General features: G+C 43.5%; 2 protein-coding genes across 2 annotated transcripts in view; one reads left to right on the forward strand and one right to left on the reverse strand.

The window, feature by feature from the left end:
- CEP295 (centrosomal protein 295) overlaps window positions 1-24756 on the forward strand; it is a 198882-nt gene that overhangs the window by 136344 nt on the left and 37782 nt on the right. Inside the window, exon 28 of the transcript XR_011026048.1 lies at window positions 1178-1289. The gene's annotated coding sequence lies outside the window, so the exon portion shown is untranslated. The remainder of the gene's footprint in view (window positions 1-1177; window positions 1290-24756) is intronic.
- VSTM5 (V-set and transmembrane domain containing 5) overlaps window positions 1-24756 on the reverse strand; it is a 44695-nt gene that overhangs the window by 7418 nt on the left and 12521 nt on the right. The window contains exon 2 of the mRNA XM_068266818.1: window positions 4551-4877. Within this exon, the coding sequence (XP_068122919.1) occupies window positions 4551-4877 (327 nt within the window). The remainder of the gene's footprint in view (window positions 1-4550; window positions 4878-24756) is intronic.

Raw genomic sequence — 24756 nt, forward strand, 5'->3', positions numbered from 1 at the left:
CCAGGGATCTTCATACAGCCATATTGCGGCTGTATAGCGATCCCTGGCCAAAGCGCTGCGGCTGCGTATAGACCCCCTGGAAACCCCTGGAAATGTATTGCTCTTTCTTTTGATGCATGTAAAATTACACTACCGTTAGGTTTGCTACTAAAAGTGACATTTACCGCATTTAAAAGTATACTTTTTTCCTTCGAAACTTTAAAATCGATTTTCTCAAAAACTATAAGGTCTTTTTGAAAAATAGTTTTTCCCTCTTATTCCCAATGATCTCCTTAACATATCCTGCAAATTTACGGTTTCTAGCATTTACGGTGGATTTGCTATTAGTCATTAAAGTCGGCAGGTTTTTAAATGTGTATTTTTTTTTCCTTTGAAACTTTAAAATCGATTTTCTCAAAAACTATAAGGTCGATTTGAATTTTTTTTTCCTCTTGTAGCCACTGGGGGCCCCCACAAGCTCTGGGGCCCTGGGGCAATTGCCCCCTTTGCCTCTATGGTAGCGCCGGCCCTGGGTACCGGAGTGGATGAATGAGCGTGCATGGTGAGGGTGTGGGTCTGGGAACGCTCCATAGCAGGCAGTTTTAAATGATTTTAACATTGGTTTGTCTGTTGTGTGTTTGTATCTTTCCCAATAGAGGTGTTTTCTATAATTTGGCCTATACCATGAGTCAGGACACTACTTTGCGTGTATAACTTCTGCCTTGAGGCCGGGTGCACACATGGCAGAAATGCTTGTGGAGTGGGAAATGCTGCGTTTTATGCAGCAATGTTAGTCTATGAGACGCAGAAGGACCAGCGCTGCACTTGCGATGTACAGTAAGCGTTCTGCAGACGCTTGCAGTGTTGCATAATATGAAAGTCTATGGAAACGCATATGCATTGCGATTTCCATGCGTTTTATGCTGTGTTTTTAATTAAAAAGTAATTGTTTTCTGTTAATATGGTTTATTGTTCCATTGGTTTATTGTTCTATCTCTTTATGTCTGTGCATGCAATAGAGGAACTTCCGAGTATAGACTACCAACCTAATACTATGATTATTTTACTATTATGTATAATACAAGAATATAAGAATTTTTAGATGAACTTTTAGATATGTTTTTAGATATATTTGTCTAGAGTGTATCATAGGTGTTTCTATGTCTCAGTGCCCTGCTATCTCTTTTTTATCTTAAAGGCACGAAACACGACCTGATGAAGCGGTTGTAACCGCGAAACACGTTGTCATTTTAAAGTGCTACAATAAATTCTTGTTTTACTCAACTATACGAGAGTGACTACTTACTAAGGTAGGATCTTTCCATATATATGAATCAACAACTAGAAAAATCGGCAGTTCCAAAATTGGAGCATATAATTTTATTCTCATCTAGACCTATAAAATTGGTTATTGATATATGCATAAAACACATTTACTAAATTTAAAGTTAGACCTGAAGTACCTCTAAGGGCGCCTCCTACCCTCCCGTGTTGACTACTTCCCCTGAGACCAGGGGCCACCACCTTGGCAGGTGGTATTTTTTCAAAGGAGCTGCGACCAACAACATCTCGTCACAAGGCCGAGTGGGGACGGTACTTCCCCACACGCGTGATACAGTGGTTGCCTTATATGCAACCTAGCCTTGTGAGTATATATGATCTTTTATTTACTAAGAAAACCTGCTCGTGTGATACTACACCAGATTGGGCTCCCGGTGTCTTCCCGTCCCTCCCTTTTTCTATTCCTTCCAGCACACATTTAAAAGTATACTTTTTTCCTTCGAAACTTTAAAATCGATTTTCTCAAAAACTATAAGGTCTTTTTGAAAAATAGTTTTTCCCTCTGCACGGACCCACCTGACTTCCCTCCCACTGCTATTACTCATAGGATTATTTTTACAACCTCCGCCACGAGCGCCCATCTCACAGGCGCCTAGGATTACCTTCAATTGCTACAAGGCACGGTACTCGACCTGAGGAAGCGGTTGCTATTCCGCGAAACGCGTCGTCAATCAAAAGTGCCCAATAAAGTTTGTTACTTTTTTATACCTTGTAGCGGAGTGACTACTTTCATAAGGTAGGACCATCCGTTACCTTATTTATTTATGTATTTATTTTATTACTATAAACTTTCAGTATTTCTATCCGCCACTCGTATGGCTATCCTTCTACAATTTTGAATCATAATACAAACATACCACGGGCGCCTCCTACCTCATTCTGTTCTGAGTTTTTCCCTCTTATTCCCAATGATCTTCTTAACATATCCTGCAAATTTAGGGTTTCTAGCATTTAAGGTGGATTTGCTATTAGTCATTAAAGTCGGCAGGTTTTTAAATGTGTATTTTTTTTTCCTTTGAAACTTTAAAATCGATTTTCTCAAAAACTATAAGGTCGATTTGAATTTTTTTTCCTCTTGTAGCCACTGGGGGCCCCCACAAGCTCTGGGGCCCTGGGGCAATTGCCCCCTTTGCCTCTATGGTAGCGCCGGCCCTGGGTACCGGAGTGGATGAATGAGCGTGCATGGTGAGGGTGTGGGTCTGGGAACGCTCCATAGCAGGCAGTTTTAAATGATTTTAACATTGGTTTGTCTGTTGTGTGTTTGTATCTTTCCCAATAGAGGTGTTTTCTATAATTTGGCCTATACCATGAGTCAGGACACTACTTTGCGTGTATAACTTCTGCCTTGAGGCCGGGTGCACACATGGCAGAAATGCTTGTGGAGTGGGAAATGCTGCGTTTTATGCAGCAATGTTAGTCTATGAGACGCAGAAGGACCAGCGCTGCACTTGCGATGTACAGTAAGAGTTCTGCAGACGCTTGCAGTGTTGCATGATATGAAAGTCTATGGAAACGTATATGCATTGCGATTTCCATGCGTTTTATGCTGTGTTTTTAATTAAAAAGTAAAGATTTCTGATGTTTCCACTTCCTGTTGTCTTCCTAATGATTAGCATATACAGTATTTAATTGAATAAACGCATAGAAAAACCGCATATGCGTTTCTATTAGCGAACTGCAAACGCACGCAAAATGCTTGAAAACGCATCTGCGTGAAAAAAAAAAAGCAAAGCGTAAACGCACCAAAAACGCATTACCCTAACGCAAATGCACCTGCAGAAAACATCATTAAAAAAACCGCTATGTTATATGTGAACCTAGCCTCACAACCAGAAGTTCAACTGTGAAGGTGAAAATGTCGGGAAAATAAAGACCCTGGATATAGGTTAGTTAGTATGCAGCTTTACTACCACTACCGGTACTTACTACCAGACACATACACATAACCTGTTACTGGATCACTTTAAGGGCCCATTCACACTAGAGCGCTTTGCCGGCGATTTCGGCAAAACACTCAAGCGCTAGCGCTTTTTAAAGCGCTAGTGCTATAGTACCCTATGGGCCCATTCTCACTTGGACGATTTGCGTTAATTGCCGGCAATTAACTCAAATCGCCGAACGCAAACGTGTTGCCTGCATCATTTTCAGGCGATTTCCCGGCGATCATGTTTCAGTGCTATAGAAGCGCTAAACGCGATCGCAGAAAAATCAATGTCCAGTGATTTTTTCGCGGTTAGTCGCGGAAAAATCACTCCCGCAAAATGCCGGCGATTCTGTCTAGTGTGTTCCTACCCTAAGAATGCGTACAGACATGCGACTATAGTCGTTTAAAACGATCGTTACCGACGGCATTGCCCGACGATCGTTCGTAAAAAGTGCACGAATGATTATTAAAACGACCGACCAACGAGATATGTCGTTGGTAAAGAACGTTCCATTCTGCCAGATCTTTTCCAACGACCATCGTTCAAAAAGTAATGTCTGTACAACGATCGGTCGTTGATCGTTCGCTCTCAAAGCTTTGCACATGCTCAAACAGTTCTTTTTGACACTTGTGTTTGAAATCAGTTTATACATCATGTTGCGCACGCAACGCTCGTTCCAAGATCGTTCGTACACGAACGATGTTCAAAGTAGCCTTTCTTCAAACGATCATCGGCCGATACCTCCTTTAACATCGTTCGTCGTTCAGAACGAACGATCGTTATCGTATGTCTGTACGTACCCTAAGGCTATTCACCAGTTGTGCTTGGTCAATGAAATGACGAACCCATACAAGCAATGAAATGCAAATGTTGATGCAGGATCCACTCCACCTTGGCAGAATTGAATGGGTCTATTTTCAAGCTGCATATATTTGCATAACAAATGTGCATATTTGTGCATCAACTCAAATTTATTTGCATTTCATTGACTATCCCTAATCCTTAAGGCCTCTTTTCCACGGACTGTTGAACTGTGCGCTCAGCAAGCAGTTACCAGGCAGCAGTGAGTAGTTACCAAGCAGCAGCAAGCAGTTGTGAGAGTTTGAGAGGCATTTTACTGCCTATTAATAGTCCGTGGAAAAGAGGCCTTACTCAAAAAGTTAGAAGAAGAAGAAATGAATGGTTCTGCCCACTGGGCACGGAGAAATTAATGGATGCAATTACCTTTTGTTTAAAAAAAAAAAAAAAAGGCAATTTTGGAACAAAAATAGGAAATAATCAGTAAAATCGGGAGAGGGTGTCTACCGTGGACATTGAGGATGATTGTGCTCTGCTTGTTGTTGCCATTGTCGTCAGTCAGCGTGATCATGTAGAATCCACCGTCTCTGATCTCCACGTTCAGGAGCTGGATGGAGCCATTGCTGTAGTTGTGGACACGCCCATTGTAGCTCTTGGAGATGTTGATGTAAGAGTTGACCTTCCACTCTATGATGCATTGTGGTTTCCAGGTGGTCATGTACTGCCACTGTATAGACGGAGTTCCATTACAGATGTATTCAACTGACAGGAGGACATTCTGGGCCACCGTAGCATTTATGACTGGGTCTGGGACGAGCAGCATGATTCCTTCACCTGAAAGAGAAACCGTATATTGTATAACATTTCAAATGTTCGGTTCACAAATAAGAAAGGCACAGAATCCAGGCTCATCTCCTCAAGTGAGGACAAAATGGAGGCACCAAAGGGGGTGTGGCAGATCAAACAAAATCAATTTACCCTTTGCACACACTCTAGCAAATATTCACTGCAGACCAACCATACAGCAACCACTACTGTACCCACAGCTGAGTTAGTTTGCAAAAAAAAAAAAACATTATTTTCGTAATAACACACACAGCGCGTATGTGATTAATTCTCACTAAATGGAGGAGAAATCTCATGTATTCCCAAATCCTATTGTGGTAGCAACCAAAAGGTTTTAGAAACCTCTTGAACAACCACAATATTTTTTGTTTCTATAAGGGCTAGAACCCACTAGAGCGATTTTGTGAGCGTTTAGGGAGTGATTCAAACTGCTAGCGATTTCCCCGAACGCTCAGCTAATGTTAATGGATGGGCCAAATTCCACTGGAGCGATTGTGATTACCAAAATCGCAAACGCAGGACATGCAGCATTTTTGAGAGTTAGCGATTAGCGTTAGCGTTTCTGCAATGTAAAGTATATAAACGCTGGCATAATCACTCGTCAAAACCTGCACAGAGCGATATTGCTATCGTTTTTACATTACTGCACACTGTATCAAATTTAAAATTAATTTAAAGGACCAATCAGAATTGAAAACGCTAATCGCTACACAACCGCTAACAAATTGATTACACTTTTTAAAATCGCTACCAAAAACGCTCATGAAATCGCTTACAAACCGATCATACAAAATGCTTGTGATTGCGATTAGCGATAGCGTTTTGTAGTGGGTTCCAGGCCTAAGAACTGGTCAAATGACATGATGGTCTTCTGTCATTCCTAAAATCGCAACTGGTCTCGAAATCGGTAATAGTTTGGATGCTGTTGCATAAGTAAATGCAGTATTTTCTATTGATCTGATCGAAAATATGATTGTTCGCTAAGAATTGCACCATTCATGGGCACTTACATAGTCTGATTTGCAAATTTCCTCATTATACCAGTCACCTGGTGTCCAAATTGGTGATGAACCAAAATTTTGCATATGCATAATTTCACATAATAATATTCAATTATTGTGCAAAATTGTAATGCATAATTGTCATCAAGCTCATAATTAATTTCGCATTCATTCGTAATTTTGCAATGTAATTTTGCAGTAACTTGGAATTATGCACAATTTCACATAATTAAGGGTACCGGTAATTATGTGAAATTGTGCATAACTTGTACTTACGCGCAATTTAGTGTAATTACTCGTAAATTACTTAAACATTTTGTGCAGTTACTTTTAAGTACACAACATTTTGTATAATTTATGAGTGTTTTTTGTAATTACAAATTAGCTATTACGAGCATAATTGTAAATTTAATTGCAAAATTATGTTGTGATTTTCTCATTATGCATATACATGTACTTGTAATCTTGCAAAATTATTTGCAATTACAATTGTAAGTGCAAAAATTACCCAAAATTACGCATAAGTTAAATTTGCCATTTACAATCATCACTATGCAAAATTAATCTTCTGGCTACTGTACCTACATAAGTATGAAAAAATATTTGCCCCTTCCTGATTTCCCCAACTATTCGTATAAGTCCCTCTTTTCTTTTGCTACATTCAGTGCAGATGCCAGACATCGCCACTGACCTCTGAGACAGTAACGTTATCATAAGATCTTTGGCACATTACTCTATTCTCTTTATCTGGCTAGTCATACGGTGTCATATATTTTCTCACATGTTCTACAATAATGCTATATAGATGAACTGAAATGAAAAGTAAATATACAACCACATTATCAGTATTGGGTAATCGTTTACATATTATGAGTTAAATGATCTCACAGCTGTCCCACATCAAAGTGTCTGCCTCCTCACTGATCCATGTGGGATACAGAGCCCTGCAGATGTGACTCATACAGCTTGGCCTTTGCACCTGCTGTAGTAGCAATTGGCATAGCAGCCACAGCAACTGCTATGCGGAGCAGGGTCATCCACAAGGCAACCTGGGCAACTGCCTCGGCCCTAATGGGCATCGAGGGGCCCAGCTACCAATTTCTCTGATCACTGACTGTAGTAGGAAGTGAAGGCTTCTACCTTGCCATGGACCTCATTTCCTCTTTAACCTGTAGGTAGGAGGGAGATTACTGTTAGGAGTAGGTAGTGGGTAGAATAGAACAAAATAAGGTGATAGTAGAAAATCAAAGGTGGCCATACACTCGTTAGATTGGCAGCAGATAGATCATCAGATAGATTTCTTATCTATCTGATGTGTTTAGGAACATTTTTTACTAGGAACAGATTTCCAATAGATTTCAGTTTGAAATCTATTGAAAATCGATCTGATGGCATTTTTTTGCCATCAGATCTCCATTAGGTCCAATGCAAAATGATAAGCCATCTCCACAGATCGACCTAGATTTTCCAGCATGTCAGATCGATTGAAATCGATCAAAATCGGCCGCAAATCGACCGATCGGCTGCTAATCAGCTCAGTGTATGGCCACCTTAAAACTAATGGTATTTTACCATATGGAACAGGCAATACAGTAGTAGAATGTCTGTATTATTACCATGGGGGTTTAGAATTGGCCTACCATTAGCCAATCAAAATTAGATTGGTCTACACACCCGATAAGAGCTTACCCACAGAATCTACTCATTGTACTCAAAACCTGTTTGCCCTCAAACTACATGGAGTTGCTAAAATGGCAAAATTGCATGCCTGTGCATACCCTTTTGTGTTACTCCATGTGTGTTAGAGCTATGGTACGGTATAAAGTCCACAAGGACCAGAACGCTCAGGGATTTCTTCCAAAGTAAATGTGTGCTGGTCCTTGTTGACTTTAACCTGGGTGTCTGACCTGGTGCTTTGGTGGACTGACCTTGCACCTCAGTTTGGGGGAATGCGGCCTGGAGACTAGTGTTGGGCGAACAGTGTTCGCCACTGTTCGGGTTCTGCAGAACATCACCCTGTTCGGGTGATGTTCGAGTTCGGCCGAACACCTCATGGTGTTCGGCCTTTTAAGTTCGGGTTCGCCCCGAACTTCTGTATGCCCCCGAACAGGGCCGAACAGGGCCCCTGTTCGGGCGAACAGGGCCCTGTTCGGCCGAACAGGCCGCAATACGGCCCCCCTATGGGGTCGCAGGCATAAGGGGGGAGCATGCCCCGATCGCGGGGGGGGTCGGAAATTCCCCCCACCCCCTCCGCTAGCGCTCCCCCCTCTGCCCGCTTCCCCATTCAAAAGTTTCAAGAAGTACCTGTATAGCGGATGGCCTGGCAGTGGGCGGCACTGTGGAGTGAGGAGGAGGAGGAGTCCGGAGAGTGACGAGTTGAGGGAGGCCGGGCAGCGGGCGTGAGGTCAGAGAAAGGGCGGAAGTTCCGCCCTTTCTCTGACCTCACGCCCGCTGCCCGGCCTCCCTCAACTCGTCACTCTCCGGACTCCTCCTCCTCCTCACTCCACAGTGCCGCCCACTGCCAGGCCATCCGCTATACAGGTACTTCTTGAAACTTTTGAATGGGGAAGCGGGCAGAGGGGGGAGCGCTAGCGGAGGGGGTGGGGGGAATTTCCGACCCCCCCCCGCGATCGGGGCATGCTCCCCCCTTATGCCTGCGACCCCATAGGGCCCCCAAAATAGGGATGTTCGGGAAGTTCGGGGTTCGGCCCGAACATGCCGAACATCTCGGCCATGTTCGGCGAACTTTCCCGAACCCGAACATCCAGGTGTTCGCCCATCACTACTGGAGACCACACTTGGACATTTAGAGCTATGCTAGAGCCAAAGATAGACAAAACACACAGCGCTTAAGCTTATGATCAGGTAAACACAATCAATATGATCTATGGAGAGACAATCCCAAGGAACTTAAAGGGAACCTGTACTGAGTAAAATGATTTAAAATAAACACACGAGGTCACTTCAAATGAACATTAAATAGTTACCTTGCCATCAGTTCCTCTCAGAAGCTCACCATTTTCTTCTGACAATAATCCCTTCCAGTTCTGACAATATTTTGTTCAAGAATGAGTTTTCTCCTAGTTATATAGTTCATCATCAGATAAGCGCTTCCTTAGCAGTATATCTGTTACACCTCCACCAGGTTCACCCTGTGAGATCCACACTCACCAACAGTGGAGGGCCAGGATTACAGTGGCCTTCATAAGCTTTTGGGACATTAGCAGGCTCCCCTCGCCCTTGGACACGCCTCTTCTCTTATATAACAGCACTTGGTGGAACCTGGTGGAGGTGTAACAGACTGTCATATACTGCTAAGGAAGCGCTTATCTGATGATGAACGTGTATGCTGCAGAACCGCAGCCCTAACAGGGAGGACAGACACCTAGCAGTGGGGAGGAGACAGACCTCCATGGCATAATGGAGCTTAGTGGCAGGGAGTAAACTGCAGGCCAGTGCTTAGCTAGCTGTCACTAACCCAGTTTGTAAACTTCAGTAGGGATTTGATCAACCTTTATCCCAATCAATAGCCGATACCCCCTTTCCCACGAGAAATCTTTACCTTTTCTCTAATAGATACTCAGGGGGTGTATATGGCTGATATTGTGGTGAAACCCCTTCCAAAGTGTGATGTCAGGACCATGGTCCTGACAGTTTGCTGTCTGTGAACCTCATTGCATTGTGGGAAATAACAGCTTTTTCCAAGCAACCAATAGCTCCCTCTGTGCATAGAATACTCAGTAACGAACATTAAAGAGAAACCGTGACCAATAATTGAACTTCATCCCAATCAGTAGCTGATACCCCCTTTTACATGAGAAATCTATTCCTTTTCTCAAACGGATCATCAGGGGGCTCTGTATGGCTGATATTGTGGTGAAACCCCTCCCACAGGAAACTGTGAGGACCATGGTCCTGGCAGTTTCCTGTCTGTAAGCCACGTTCTGTGGGAAATAGCTGTTTACAGCTGTTTCCAACTGCCAAAAAAGCAAGCAGCAGGTACTTCCAGTGACATCACCTGCCAGCAGTAAAAATGTCACCATGTGATAAATGTCAGAATGTAAATCAGTGAGAGGAAAGATTTTACCATGGGCAAACAGTGACTAAATCATTTATACATAATGATTGTAAAAATGAAGCACTTTTTTGATTACATAATTTTCACTGGAGTTCCTCTTTAAGTACAGATCACCTGGCAGAACTAAAGATATCACCACCAGTGACATATTTCAGGATGCAAATCAAGGAGAGGAGAGATTTTACAAGGGGCAAACACTGAGTAAATAATCTGTAAATGAATAGTGTAAAAATAAGCAATTGTATTCATTGTTATTGTCACTACAGGTCCTGTTTAACTCTCAGCCTGTGTGTATGTATACTACCCACTGCTATTTCCAATATCATTTCTACTATTTATTATTCACCTCTGTGGAGTGACAGAGGCGATAATATCCCCCTCCTAAGTCAGGAATCGCCTTCAAGATTTGATCTGATTTGCTTTGTATAGACCTGTTTACGCTTTCTGCAAGTAGAAGGACATTTTGGATGATGTTTTATTTATGGCTTTATGTACCGCCAGACTGCAATAGATGGACTAAAATAAAGCAGCTTCCTGGCAGAACTCAGGGAGGATGCATTAGTCAGTGCTAAATGTATCTAATCCGACAGACTTCCTAAGTCTTCCTAATGCAATGCATGTTGTCAGTCAATGCAAAGATACCCGGTGACAGAGAGTGACAGATCTACTCCAGGGCACAGGACCACTGCAGAGATGTGAGCCAGCGAATCTGGAGGGTATTTAGTACAAACTGTCTGGAAATAGTTGACAGCTTTCACTTGGGTCATATCAGTCTATGGCATAGCTCCCAACTGTCCCTCTGTTGGAGGGACAGTCCCTCTTTGGGAGCCATGTCCCTCTGTCCCTCTTTCCTCCTCATTTGTCCCTCTTTCAGTACTTTGTCCCTCTATGTAAATATATGTATTTCTCTACTAAAAAATGTGCTTGATTGACTCTAAACTTTATTCCTATATTTTAAATGGATATATTACTAATTTTAAAATGTTACTGTGAAGGAAAATGATCCAGATTAGCAAGGACCGGTGTAGTTTGAACTATAAAACAGCATATTTTTCTTATGAAATCTTCACGGTATGTGTGACTAGGGGTGTGATGGGCCATGATCAGGGGTGTGGCAGGGGCGTGGCTTAAGTGTCCCTCTTTCTCATCTCAAAAAGTTGGGAGGTGTGGTCTATGGTAGGCAGAGCAGTTTCTAGGCTAAATTGTGCCCCTTCCCTGCTACCTCCGTGGACTTGCAAACACTTACTCTTTAGGGACAGTCACACAGTCACAGGTTCACAAGTAGATCTGCCTACTTACTAGTGACCAGCCGCTCATCCAGGAGGAAGCAGGGACCAGGAAAACACACAGATTAAGAGAGCCCTGAAAGCCGACTCTTCCATGGGCGCTGCACACTGACAGCCTGCAGTACCGCTACAGGACATCAGGTGTCATCACATGGTGGTGACGTAATGACGACTTGACGTCTGACGCAGGCAGCTCGATCCCGATCGCCCGCACGCAGCGTCGGAAGAGCCCCCCCCCCCCGCCAGAGCCCTGCGCTGCCCGGACCAATGAGTTTTGGGCGGCGCTATGGGCTGGATCGAGTGCGCCTGACGTCAGGACGTCGGCTGACGTCCATGACGTCATGCCGATCGTCGCCATGGCGACAGGAAAAGCCAAACAGGGGAACGCGTTATATACGCGCTCCCCTGTTTGCTATTGATGGCGGTGACGATCGCACTAGAGGGCCACATGCGCCCTCTAGTGGTGTTTCATGTAGCTACCACTCTGGTAGCTTTACATGAAACAAAAAAAAATAATTTAAAAAAAAAAAGGATTTTTGCTTATTTGTCAAAATAAATTAACCGCCAGGGAGGTTAAATGAAAGCAGCGGGTGAGAGAAAAAGTGTATATCAATACAAATAAAAGTGCCTTCAACATTTGTAAATGTTAGTGAAATAGCAGCCATGCAGTCATAATCATGATGTGCAAACCGTCCAAGTAGCCCTGGGTAGATTACTGTACATTCTCACCCAGGTGTGTACTTGTTACTGTCATTGTGCCACTCACTTTTTTTTTTATCAATCCTCACTTTGATCTGATATGGCACAGGTAAGGGTTGGAAATATTTGCCCCCCAGTAGCAGACCTTTTTTTTAATAGATGCAGTGCAGGTTTGCTGGTTCTTCATCGCTCTTGGTAAATCATTGGCTCATATGCAATTAACCTTTTCACCTGACTTATCTCCTGCGAGATTATTTTCATGTTCAATTTAAAATAACTTTTAACCAGTTCACCACTGAGTGTTTTTTCTCTTACGGACCAGAGCAATTTTCACATTTCAGCGCTCCTCCCATTCATTCACCAATAACTTTATCACTACTTATCACAACAAAATGATCTATATCCTTTTTTTTCCGCCACCAAGTAGGCTTTCTTTGGGTGGTACATTGTGCTAAGAATTAATTTATTCTAAATGCAATTTAATGGGAAGAATAAGAAAAAAAATGGAAAAAAATCATTATCTCTCAGTTTTAAAAGACACACATTTCATTTGCCCATTTGTCCCGGTTATTACAATGTTTAAATTATGGCCCTAGTACAAGGTGTGGGCGACAATATTTTATTTGGAAATAAGGTGCATTTTTTTCTATTTTGCATCTGTCACTAATTACAAGCCCATATATTCAAACATAACAGTCATATACCCTCATGACTTACATATTAAAAAAGTTCAGCCCCTAAAGTAACTATTTATGTATTTTTTTTAATATATGCAAATGTTTTATGTTGATAACTATGGGAGAGTGGGGGAGGTAAGGGGTTAATTTTAATGGGAACTGTTTTTTTTTTTTTTTAATTCAATTAATTTATTTGTAATTTGGCCACTAGATGTCCACCCCCCCCCCCCCCCCCCACACACACACACACACACACTTTTATCCCTTTTGTGTACTGAACGTGTTACTTTCTCTTTTGTAAATAATCACAGCATCTCTTTGATGCCATGATCATTGATCACAGGCAGTTAGATCGGTGAATGGGAACTGTGTTCCCATTCGCTGATCTGTCTACTAACTGGCGGCAGCAAGAACATGCGCAGGAGCGCGCGCTGGAGTGAGTGGAAGTGCACACATCAGTGATCGTGGTTGGAGGTGTATATCTGCGCCCCTGGAATGGGAACACTGGGGGACATTTATTAAGAGTGTCTGATACAAAAGATTAGTAGGATTTTAGAAATCCATGCAGAACTGTCTCAGACATCATAAAAAATTACTAAATAGTGCAGATTCTTTCTTAAACTGTTAGGAATGGGAGGAGTTAGGAAGGTCTCTCAGGCAGTGCAGTGTGTGAGGGAAATTACTGTTGCTGAGGTAACCAATATATCATGCTGTCAGCAGGCTCTGAGTGAGGGGGGAGGAGCCCTTCACAAATCACATCTAGCCTGGACTGCTGCACTATCTGGAGAACTACTATTAACCACTTCACCACTGAGGGGTTTTACCCCCTGAGCACCAGAGAAATTTTCACCTTTCAGCGCTCCTTCCATTCATTCGTCTATAACTTTATCATTACTTATCGCAATGAAATGAACTATATCTTGTTTTTTCCGCCACCAATTAGGCTTTCTTTAGGTGCGACATTATGCCAAGAATTATTTTTTTCTAAATGTGTTTTAATGGGAAAATAGGAAAAATGTGGGGAAAAAAATAATTATTTTTCAGTTTTTGGCCATTATAGTTTTAAATAATGCATGCTACTGTAATTAAAACCCATGAAATGTATTTGCCCTTTTGTCCCGGTTATAAAACCATTTAAATTATGTCCCTATCACAATGTTTGGCGCCAATATTTTATTTGGAAATAAAGGTGCATTTTTTTCATTTTTGCGTCCATCCCTAATTACAAGCCCATAGTTTATAAAGTAACAGTGTTATACCCTCTTGACATAAATATTTAAAAAGTTCAGTCCCTAAGGTAACTATTTATGTATTTTTTTTAATTGTAAATTTTTTAATTTTTTTTTAATTACAAAAAAAAAAAAATGGGGAGTGTGGGAGGTAATGAGTTAATTTTATGTGTAAAAGTCATTTATTTGTATGTGAAAAATGTGTAGGGTGTAGTTTACTATTTGGCCACAAGATGGCCACAGTAACTTTTTGTTTTAATGCGACCTCCAAGCTTTCTTCCGGAAGCTTGGAGGAAGTATAATGAGGCTGGACACGTGAGTTTTTTCTCACAATGATCGCGCTGCCCATAGGAGAGCAGCGGATCATTGCGGGGCTTAGATCAACGAACGGGAATGGATTTTCCCGTTCATTGATCTCTGGGCGAGCGGGCGGCGGCGTGTTTACTAGCGGCGGGCGGCGTGTTTACGAGCGGGAGCGCGGACAGCGTCGGGAACGCGGAAAGTACGTATTTCTCCGTCCCTGGTTGTTAAAGGATGGAAAAAGGGGCGGAGAAATACGTACGCGCGGGGGTAAAGTGGTTAAGCACTTCTTAATCTGCAGCAGTTTAGGGATGGATTTGAACTTTTCTTAACTGTAGTGCAGCTCTAGAAATCCACGCTAAACTGCCACTATTACGTACGACTTGAGAAGTTTCTTACTATCATGCAGAACAGTTCCTCTGCTGGTTAGAACAGTTTTAGAAGAAAAACTGTCGGTAATGCTTTGATCTGCCCCACTCTTCCCATGGGGCGTAGATATACGGCCTCAGATTTGTTAAGTGAATAAGCATTTTACAATTGAAAAATTACTATCAAAATTATTTTGAGAATTTTCTTGCTTGCGGTTGGTTTATAGGCATTTTATGAGGAGGCGTAAAATATCACCAAGAAGAAAACTCAGGAGTAATAGTAAATTACATATGGGCCAGTGTGACATATTCAGAGACATTCCTTGCATAGTCTGTGGCATTTTCTATGTTCCTTGAGCCTCAGTTATGGCAGACATTTGTTATTGCCTCTGCGTTTCTGTGTTTAGATTGTGGAATGGAAGGAAGCTGTTACTGGGGTAAAGGAAAGCTTGCGGTAATCATGGAACAATTATTTTGCTGTCAGAATTCGCGTGATTGACTGATTGGATTGTGACTTTTAGAAAGCTCATCTGTGTTGTCCTCGGTACTGTGCTATGGCAGGATAGTGGAGGGCATGCGACTTCTGTCACTCATGTAGGCAGCTGCTGCAATTGGCTGTTTCATTTCCCAAGCTGAATTCATCTGCATAACATTAGCATAACATTTCCATCAACTACTAGTACATTGTGCTTCTTTTATAGGTGCGCTGATCTGGCAATCATGCATTAAGGAAAGAAAACATAGAGAAATGCACCCTGTATGTATTTAGAGAGTTTAGCCTCTCTAACTCCCCCTCATCTGTGACTAATCACAACTGTAATTTGATCTCTCAGCGGTGTCAGCTGACTGCCACGGCAGAGAGCTCATTTGTAAATACGTAATGTTAACAATATGTCTGCTTCCATGAACGCAGAAAGTAGACAGACTGTAGATTTATTGCAAGATTTGTATAAGCTGTAAGAAAGAAAACTTTTTTATTTAAATGTTACTATGCTGAAGCTCATCTTTTAGAGCAGAGAGGAAGTTCTGAGCTCAGTTCCGCATTAAAGAGAACCTGTACTGAGTAAAATTATTTAAAATATTCACATGAGGTAACTTCAAATGAACATTACATAGTTACCTTGCCATCAGTTCCTCTCAGAAGCTCACCATTCTCTTCTGACAATAATCCCTTCCAGTTCTGACAACATGTTGTCAGAACTGAAATATATCAGTTGCTGTCAGTTATTTATCAGTTGCTGTCAGTTATTTATCAGTTGCTGTCAGTTATAGCTGAGAGGACAACTGATGTGCTAAGTAATGTCCATGTTTCCCTATGGCTCAAGTGGACAATGTTACAGTTTAACTGTGTGCTGACCAGAAAGCTGTTATGAGTAATGGTAATTTTCAAAATGGAGGACGGAGAATTCCCTTGATCACAGTGAACAAACAGGACGCGGGAGAGGAGAAAGAGATTGAGGAGTAGACTGCACCGGAGGTGAGTATGACGTGTGTATGTTTATTTTGACTTTTAATTTTCAGTTCAGGTTTTCTTTAAAGTCATAACTATGGGAGTTTCCTGTCTGCAGGTTGAAATTGTGGCCATCATGGCCTAGTGCACACCAGAGCGGTTCTGCTGCGGTTTGCGATCCGCTTGCGGGTGCGCAGGGGAGGACTGGCCAGGGGGGAAGGGGGGAGATTTCCCCCCAGGCTGCCACTCATTTTATGATTTAGGGCTGGCCGATCCAACTGTTTCAATAATTATTATTATTAATTATTATTATAAATCAACAATTTGACTGATTTTGGGTGGAAATTAGTTGAATGTATCGATCTGAGATGCTGGGAAATCTCAGGTCGATGTGGTCGATCAAGTGCAATAATCATGAGCGTGAAGGAAACCAAGGCCTTTGTCCCTCAAAGTTTATTGTGTGGCCCCCAGTGCCTGTGCATTATACTTTACCTGCCACGCTGTTCCTCAAGTGTCCTTGCTGTATTTCTGCATTGGCGCCCCACGTAAGTACTGGCATATAGCACGTGGGTCGCTTGTGTGACGTTATTTGGGCTGGGGCTGCCATGAAAACGGGCCTGTAGTTTGTGTTTTCCCTCCAGGCCAAAAGGTCCCAGTCCTCTCCTGCGGGTGCGGATCCGCTAGGGTAATGTATTTCAATGGGCTGGTGCACACCAGAGCGGGAGGCGTTTTGCAGAAACGCATACTCCCGAGCTGCTGCAAATTTTGGATTGCGGAGGCGTTTCTGCCTCAATGTTAAGCATAGGAAAAATGCAAACCGCTCTGAAAAACGCCTGTTCAGAGCGGTTTTCCAGGCGTTTTTTGTTACAGTAGCTGTTCAGTAACAGCTTTACTGTAACAATACATGAAATCTACTACACCAAAAACGCTTCACAAAACCGCAAAACGCTAGCTGAAACGCTACAGAAAAAGAAGAAAAAGTGTTTCAAAATCTGCTAGCATTTTGCGGATCTGCTAGCGGTTTTTGGTGTGCACCAGGCCCATGTCTGCAGTTATGGATTCTGTAAGTGCTTTTGTGAGCATCTACGGTATATTCTGACATTTTTTAGGGATAGTTTTCACACTGCAAGCCATTCCTGGCATTTAGCCGGCCAATGACAACTGACCTGAGAGGGATAAGGAGGCTGTCATATATGTTTCCTTTTAAACAATGCACATTGCCTGGCTATCCTGCTGATCCTCTAATACATTTAGTCGTAGACCCTGAACAAGCATGCAGGTCAGGTGCCCTGACTAAAGTCTGACTGCGTTTGCCATATGCTTGTTCCAGGTCTGTGATTCAGACCCTTCTGCAGCCAAATAGATCAGCAGGATGCCAGGCAACAAGTATTGGTTACAAGGAAATAAATATGACATCCTCCATATTCTTTTCAGATCAGTAGTCTTCTAACAGCTCTAGCACAATGCTAGGTGTCGAGCTCCTGTCGACAGCCTGTAGGTGTCACTGTTACATTATCTGCTCTGTACTGTATATCAGGATCTCTACTAGCTCTTATGTTGTTGTTCATCATGGCTTCTGTTCTTGTGTTGGTTTCCTCAAAACTTCACTGTTCTAAACTAGGCCAGTTCACACTACAAGCTTGAAGCTGTCTGGCTTTAATATAAATCATGCTGCAGGAAGTTTAGTGGTGCTGAATAGGGATGTACCCCTCCATGAGCAGCCAGGTGCCCCAGACAAGAGAAATAGAAAGCCAGCCCCCCCCCCCCCCTTACACACATTAAGCAACCATGCCCCCAGATAGCCATGTGTGCCTCCAGATATCAATATTTTGAAGCAATGTTCCCCTAAATATCAGTATTAGGCAGCCATGTAGGGGAGGGGCAGGTCCAAATGCCACATCGGGCCCAGAGGTCTGTAGCTATGCCACTGCCTATGAGAAGATGAGATAAGGCAATAGGAAGCCTTCCAGGGTTTGATGAGGAACTCAATATCGGTTGCCTAAAACGATTGGATGGGGCTTATTGCTAATTTTTTGAGCAGGCAGATGCATTTATAGAGATCCGACTTTACAAGGAATGATGATAAATGATAGATTTGGGATGAAATGTATCCTACCTCTAGCCCTTATGGCCTAGATGTATCAATCACTCTTATTAGGGCACAGGTGCCATTTCTTTCCATCAGGATGCTTAGCAGTCAATCAGCATCTTATATTTAGACTTAGTATTGAAGATGACATTTCTGTCTGGAGTTATTCAGTGCAATTATAATTATCTCTGCGTAGATGACTTAAGGAGGAACTCCAGTGAAAATAATGTAATAAAAAAGTGCTTCATTTTTACAATTATGTATAAATGAATTAGTCAGTGTCTGCCCATTGTAAAATCTTTCCTCTCCCTGATTTACATTCTGACATTTATCACATGATGACATTTTTACTGCTGGCAAGTGATGTCAGTGGATGGAGATGCTGCTTGCTTTTTGGCAGTTGGAAACAGCTGTAAACGGTAAAACAGCTGTTATTTCCCACAATGCAATATGGTTCACAGACAAGAAAGTGCCAGGACCATGGTCCTCACAGTTTCCTGTGGGAGGGGTTTCACCACAATATCAGCCATACAGAGCCCTCTGATGATCAGTTTGTGAAAAGGAATAGATTTCTCATGTAAAAATGGGTTATCAGCTACTGATTGGGATGAAGATCAATTCTTGGTCACGGTTTCTCTTTAAAGGATACCAGAGCCAAAGAATGGAGCAGGCATATATTAGGTGCAGTCCTCATGCCCACCGCTCCCTCCTTTCTCCTCTGTCCCCCTCCTTTATACCAAATCCTTCCGCCGCGGCTCAGCCAGGTCACCTGAGTCAGTTGGTAGTGCACAGGCGCGCAGCCAGGAGTGATCTGCGCGTGCGCATGAAGGCACGATGACATCATCATGCCTTTGCGCATGCACCGCTACTCCCCCCGTTTTCAGTATATTCTTCAAATTCAGGCTTATTTCTCTAAACCCAGACATGGATACTACCATGAATGACTAGTGTTAGTGTTGGAATGATGCTGTATGCTGTAGTTCAGCACCAAAGCTAGTGGACAGGGTCATGGGGGTTGCAGTCCACGTTGCACTTTACATGGCTCTGTTGCTTCCTTCTTCTAAGCCGGAAGGAAGTGCGACAAGGACCACAACCCGGTGACGCTCTCCACTACCTTTGGTGCTGAACTGCGGTGTATGGCAAAATGCAGATTTCCAAATGACCAGGACTATTGATGACTGTCTTCTAAAAACAATTATGCCATGCTCATCCTTTGGCTCCAGTACTTTTTAAATCACTGTGTGAACAAGCCCTAAGTGATTAAAGGTAGGTGTAATGGATTGCGGAGATGCCGCCGCGTGGTCTGGCAGCGGGGCAGCTGTCTCCGCGTTCAGACCGGCGGTTTCCGCACAGCAGCATGCGTCTGGTTTGCCTGGGCCTTCTAGTGCACACAGATGGAGAGCTACGCGCACGCTAGAAGGCAAGCCCTTTATGCCGGTAGGAGAGCGATCAGCTGATCAGGTCGATCAGCTGATCTTGCACGGCGACTGATTGGCTGAGTGGCGCAGGGCGGCGCGGAGGATCACTGCAGTATATATAGATCTTGCTGGTCAGTCTCTGGTTGTCTGCTGTTGCGAATACTTACGTGTGAGCACTCAGACCTCAGTCAGATCTCACAGTGTGTTAGAACCAGGTGGACCTGGGAATTCACACTTAGCCAGATTACTGCTGTATTATACTTTAGACCAGTTCTGGGGTGTTGAGACCAAGGACCTCATACCCAAGCTTAGGATCACTGTGTCATTGCTGTGTTATACTTTAGACCAGTTCCGGGGTGTTGAGACCAAGGACCTCACACCCAAGCTTAGGATCACTGTGTCATTACTGTGTTATACTTTAGACCAGTTCCGGGGTGTTGAGACCAAGGACCTCACACCCAAGCTTAGGACCACTGTGTCATTACTGTGTTATACTTTAGACCAGTTCCGGGGTGTTGAGACCAAGGACCTCACACCCAAGCTTAGGAATACTGTGTCATTGCTGAGTTATTATCTAGACTAGTTCCTGGGTGTCGAGACCAAGGACCTCACACCTAATACTAGGACTGTGCTTTATATCTGTTATGACTATTTGCTCTGTCGTCCTCTCTCTTGCTTTCTGATTCGGTACCTCTGCATATCTGCCTACCTGTTGCCAAACCCTGCCTGTACCCGGTTACCGAATCAGCCTTCTGTCTCTGTACCTTATCTGCTCGTGTGTTGCCGACCGGGCCTGCCCGACCCTCCAGGCTGTCACTCATCCCTTAAGTGCTCAGTCTACCTGTACCAGCTGTGACACAAGTCCACCAGGTGTCAGTTAGCTATTGGGACTCCTGCTCCTCAGAGAGTCCAGCCTGCTAGCAGCCAGTGGCCTCTACTCCTCTGGACTCTCCTGGCTGCGGTACAGTCTATTATCTGATCACCAAGTATCACTGGTTGCCAGGATATCTCTATTCCTCTCTCAAGGAGATAGTTCCTGCACAGCCCAGGGCCACCTGCCTCTAAGGTGGTTCCTGGCCGAGCTGCCTGTGTCTCCCGCCTCACGGGAGATAAGTGTTTTACCTTCTATTTACTTTTCAGGGCATCAGGCTAAATTCAACTTTCTGTTTGACTGCTTTTTGCATAACTATTAGAACTGTTTTTTTAACACTTGCTGTACAGGAAAACAGAAAGAGACTTCAGACAATGTTTTACTAGGACTATATGTGTATAGGTTTATCGCATCATGTCACGTCATGTGAGGTATCCTTTAACCTCCTTGCCGTTCTAAAAAATCCGGCAAGGAGGCAGCGCTGCACTTTTTAAAAAAAAATTTAAATCATGTAGCGAGCCCAGGGCTCGCTACATGATAGCCGCTGAGCGGCGGCATCCCCCCACCCACTCCGATCGCCTTCGGCGATCAGAGTATGCAGGAAACCCCGTTGAGAACGGGATTTCCTGCAGGGCTTCCCCGGTCGCCATGGCGACCGGGCGGGATGACGTCACCGACGTCATGGACGTCGTGACGTCAGAGTGAATCCCGATCCGCCCCTTAGCGCTGCCTGGCACTGATTGGCCAGGCTGCGCAGGGGTCTGGGGCGGGGGGGCGGCTCGGCGCAGCAGGTAGCGGCGAATCGGCGGCGAGCGGCGGCGATCGCGTACTACACGCAGCTAGCAAAGTGCTAGCTGCGTGTAGGAAAAAAAAATTATGCAAATCGGCCCAGCGGGGCCCGAGAAATCCTCCTGCGCAGGTTACCCCGAACTGTGTTCAGGATAACCGGCAAGGAGGTTAAAGCACACCTGAACTGAGAAGGATATAGAGGCTGACATTATTCCTTTTAAACAATGTATTTATATCCTCAATGCACATTGCCTGGCTATCCTACTTATCCTCTACCTCCAAAACTTTTAGCCATAGACCCTGAACAAGCATGCAGATCAGATGCTTCCGACTGAAGTCTGACTTGATTAGTGTTTTAATCACACTAGACTAGTGTGATTTAAACACTTCTGCAGCTAAAGAGATCAGCAGGACTGCCAGTCAACTAGTATTATTTACAAGGAAATAAATATGGCTGCCTAAGTACAGGGGTACTTTAAAGATAAGTGAAGAATCAAGGAATGCCTAAGCCATTGCTTTGCCTAAGATGGACAAGATGCATAGAGGCAATATAAATAGCCAATGGGCTGAGCTGTATTGACGTGTTCTGATTGTATTGAGCTGATGCTCTGAGCAGTAGATGTGTGTTACCATGGAAATCATTGCTCTATAGGTATGGAAGAAGGCGGTGCACACATTCTCCCAGATCCTCACCGCAGCTGCCACTCAGCCAATGCCAGCTTAGCGGCTTACAATGGACGAATTTAATAATATGGTCTTTAAGAACCTGACATTGGCCTCAATTCACTAAGCTTTATCAAACACTTTACCGAACGTTTGATAAGTTACCTCATGGGTAAAATCTCATTTTGAATTCACTAAGGTTTTATATATTTATCAAATGTTTGATCGATAAAATGTTTAAAAAATCTATAACACCTTAGTGAATTCAAAATGAGATTTTACCCATGAGGTAAATTATCAAACGTTCGGTAATGTGTTTGATAAAGCTCTGTGAATTGAGGCCATTATTGTGTCTTGTACAATAAGGAGCAGTCACTTAGCTCAGAGCTGTTTCCTGTAATGGATTTATTCCTTATGTGGTTACAATGAGGCTCTGGTCAGTGGTCATTAAAGAGAAACTTTAATCCAGGATTGGACTTCATCCCATTCAGTAGCTGATACCCCTTTACCACGAGAATAGATTATCTGGGGGGGTTTGTGTGGCTGATATTGTGGTAAAACCACTCCAACAGTGTCCACGGTCCTGACAGTTTGCTGTCTGTGAACCTCATTGCATTGTGGGAAATAATGGCTGTTTCCAACTGCCAAGCAAGCAATAGCTTTCTCAGTGCACAGAACTCTCAGCAAACGAGCATTCCGTACAGATCACCTGGCAGGACTGAAGATGTCACCAGGGAGTGGAAAGATTTTACAATGGGCAAACACTTTAACCATTTGACGACCAGTGGATTTTCCTATGATCTGTGCTGCGTGGGCTCTCCAGCCCGCAGCACAGATCGGGATAGAGCCAGGGTGATCAGACTTACCCCCTTTTTTCCCCACTAGGGGGATGTCCTCCTGGGGGGGTCTGATCGCCGCCGGCTTGCTGCGCTTTGCGGGGGGCTCTTCAAAGCCCCCCCTCCGCAGCGTTCTCTGCGCTCCGTCCCTCTCCCTCCCTCTCTCTTCCCCTCTGAGCTGCGCAGGACGGATATCCGTCCTGCGCATTGTAGTATAGGCTTCAGCCTATCATATGCCGGCGATCCCCGGCCAATCAGAGGCCGGGGATCGCCAATCTGCCTTACGGCGCTGCTGCGCAGCAGCGCCGTATGATGTAAACAGCGGGGATTTCTTCCCCGCGTGTTTACATTTTACCGGTGAGCCGCGATAGGCGGCTCTCCGGCTGTTCACGGAGACACCCTCCGTGAACGGACATGGAAAGGCCGCTCGATCGAGCGGCCGTTTCCATGGTAACCCGCAGACCAGTTTACGCCAATCGGCGTTAGCTGGTCGTCAAGAGGTTAATGAACAAAGTGCAAAGTTTGAGAACCCTACCATTTACAGTGTAAGAATGGCTGCAGTTTACATTTTCCCAGTAAAATTTGTATTTGTCTCCGCCCACTGATGACCCGGGTATGTATTTCACTGGTTTTGGCTGCGCCCACTTTTTTAACCCTAACACACAATTACTCAATTACTCAATAACCTAGTTTGTGAGCTTTGCGGTCTTTGGCATCAATAAGTCGCATTGAAATGAAACAAATCTGATTGGCTATTTGTGGCTCCACCCCCTTTTCTGAGTTTGAACCCCAGTCACCCAACGACTAACTGTACCAGGTTTGAGGCTTGTTCCATTAACAGTGCAAGAATGGCAGCAATTAAATATTTCCCTTGAAAATCAATAGGTGAATTCTGATTGGCTTTTGTAGGCTCCACCCACTTTTATGAATATTAATCCCAGTCACCCAGTGACCAACTGTGCAAAGTTTGAGAACCCTGCCATTAACAGTGTAAGATTGGCTGCAGTTTACACTGCAGTGAAAGTGTATTTGTCTCTGCCCAATTTTTGGTTATGGGAATAATAAAAATAAATATATATGTATATATATATATATATATATATATATATATATATATATATATATATATATATATATATATATATACACATAGTATATACTGTGTATATATGCACAGAGGGGGACACTGGTTGGTTGGTAGTTGGTTGTTTTTTCCCCACAATGCAAAAAGTCTCCCAAAGAGTGATGTCAAGACCTAGGTGCTGACATCACACTGTGGGAGGGGTTTCACCACAATATCAGCCATACAGACCCCCCGATGATCTACTTGAGAAAAAATAAAGATTTCTCATGGGAAAGGGGGTAACAGCTACTAATTAGGATCACATTCAATCCTTGGTTACAGTTCCTCCTTAAAGGGGCCCTGGGAAGTAATGATAAAAGAAAATCTGGACTTACTGGGGCTTCCTCCAGTAACCCCCTCCCCCATAGCCCACGGGCAAATGAACACGACAGATATAGGATTTAGCTTAGTTTACAACTGGACAAGATTGATCAACGTACCAAGGTGTTTTTTTTTGTGATCACAATCCCTCAACTAAATAGGTAGGATTGTGTATATGCGAATACCAAACACTGAGACTGGGCCACAGTCTCCTAAGAAGCCCTTCCTAAATGGTATCTATAGTACCTAAACTATAACCTTTAATAAGTTCCAATTAAAATATACATATAATGGGGCCATATATATGTATATTTTTTAGCTTATTAAAGGTTATATTTTAGGTACTATAGATACCATTTAGGAAGGGCTTCTTAGGAGACTGTGGTCCAGTCTCAGTGTTTGTTTGTTTTTTTTGTGCCATAAATTTGAAGGGTAACATCAGGCGGTTCCTGGAAATCAGGAGCAATTGCCAGCTATAAAGGTGAGCATTTTCTGAGCACTGCAGTTGCACAGTTACTGTAAAACAAACACATGGCCCATCCCAGTGTTATCTACACTATATGACAGGTGTAACTATAGCAAGAGTATGAAAAGGATGTGAGGGGCGGGGCCTACTATCATGGGAATCCACATTCTGTCGCTGGCTCCGCCCTGAATACACACTCCACA

The sequence above is a fragment of the Hyperolius riggenbachi genome, chromosome 2 (genome assembly GCF_040937935.1).
Source record: "Hyperolius riggenbachi isolate aHypRig1 chromosome 2, aHypRig1.pri, whole genome shotgun sequence".
Classification (NCBI taxonomy): domain Eukaryota; kingdom Metazoa; phylum Chordata; class Amphibia; order Anura; family Hyperoliidae; genus Hyperolius; species Hyperolius riggenbachi.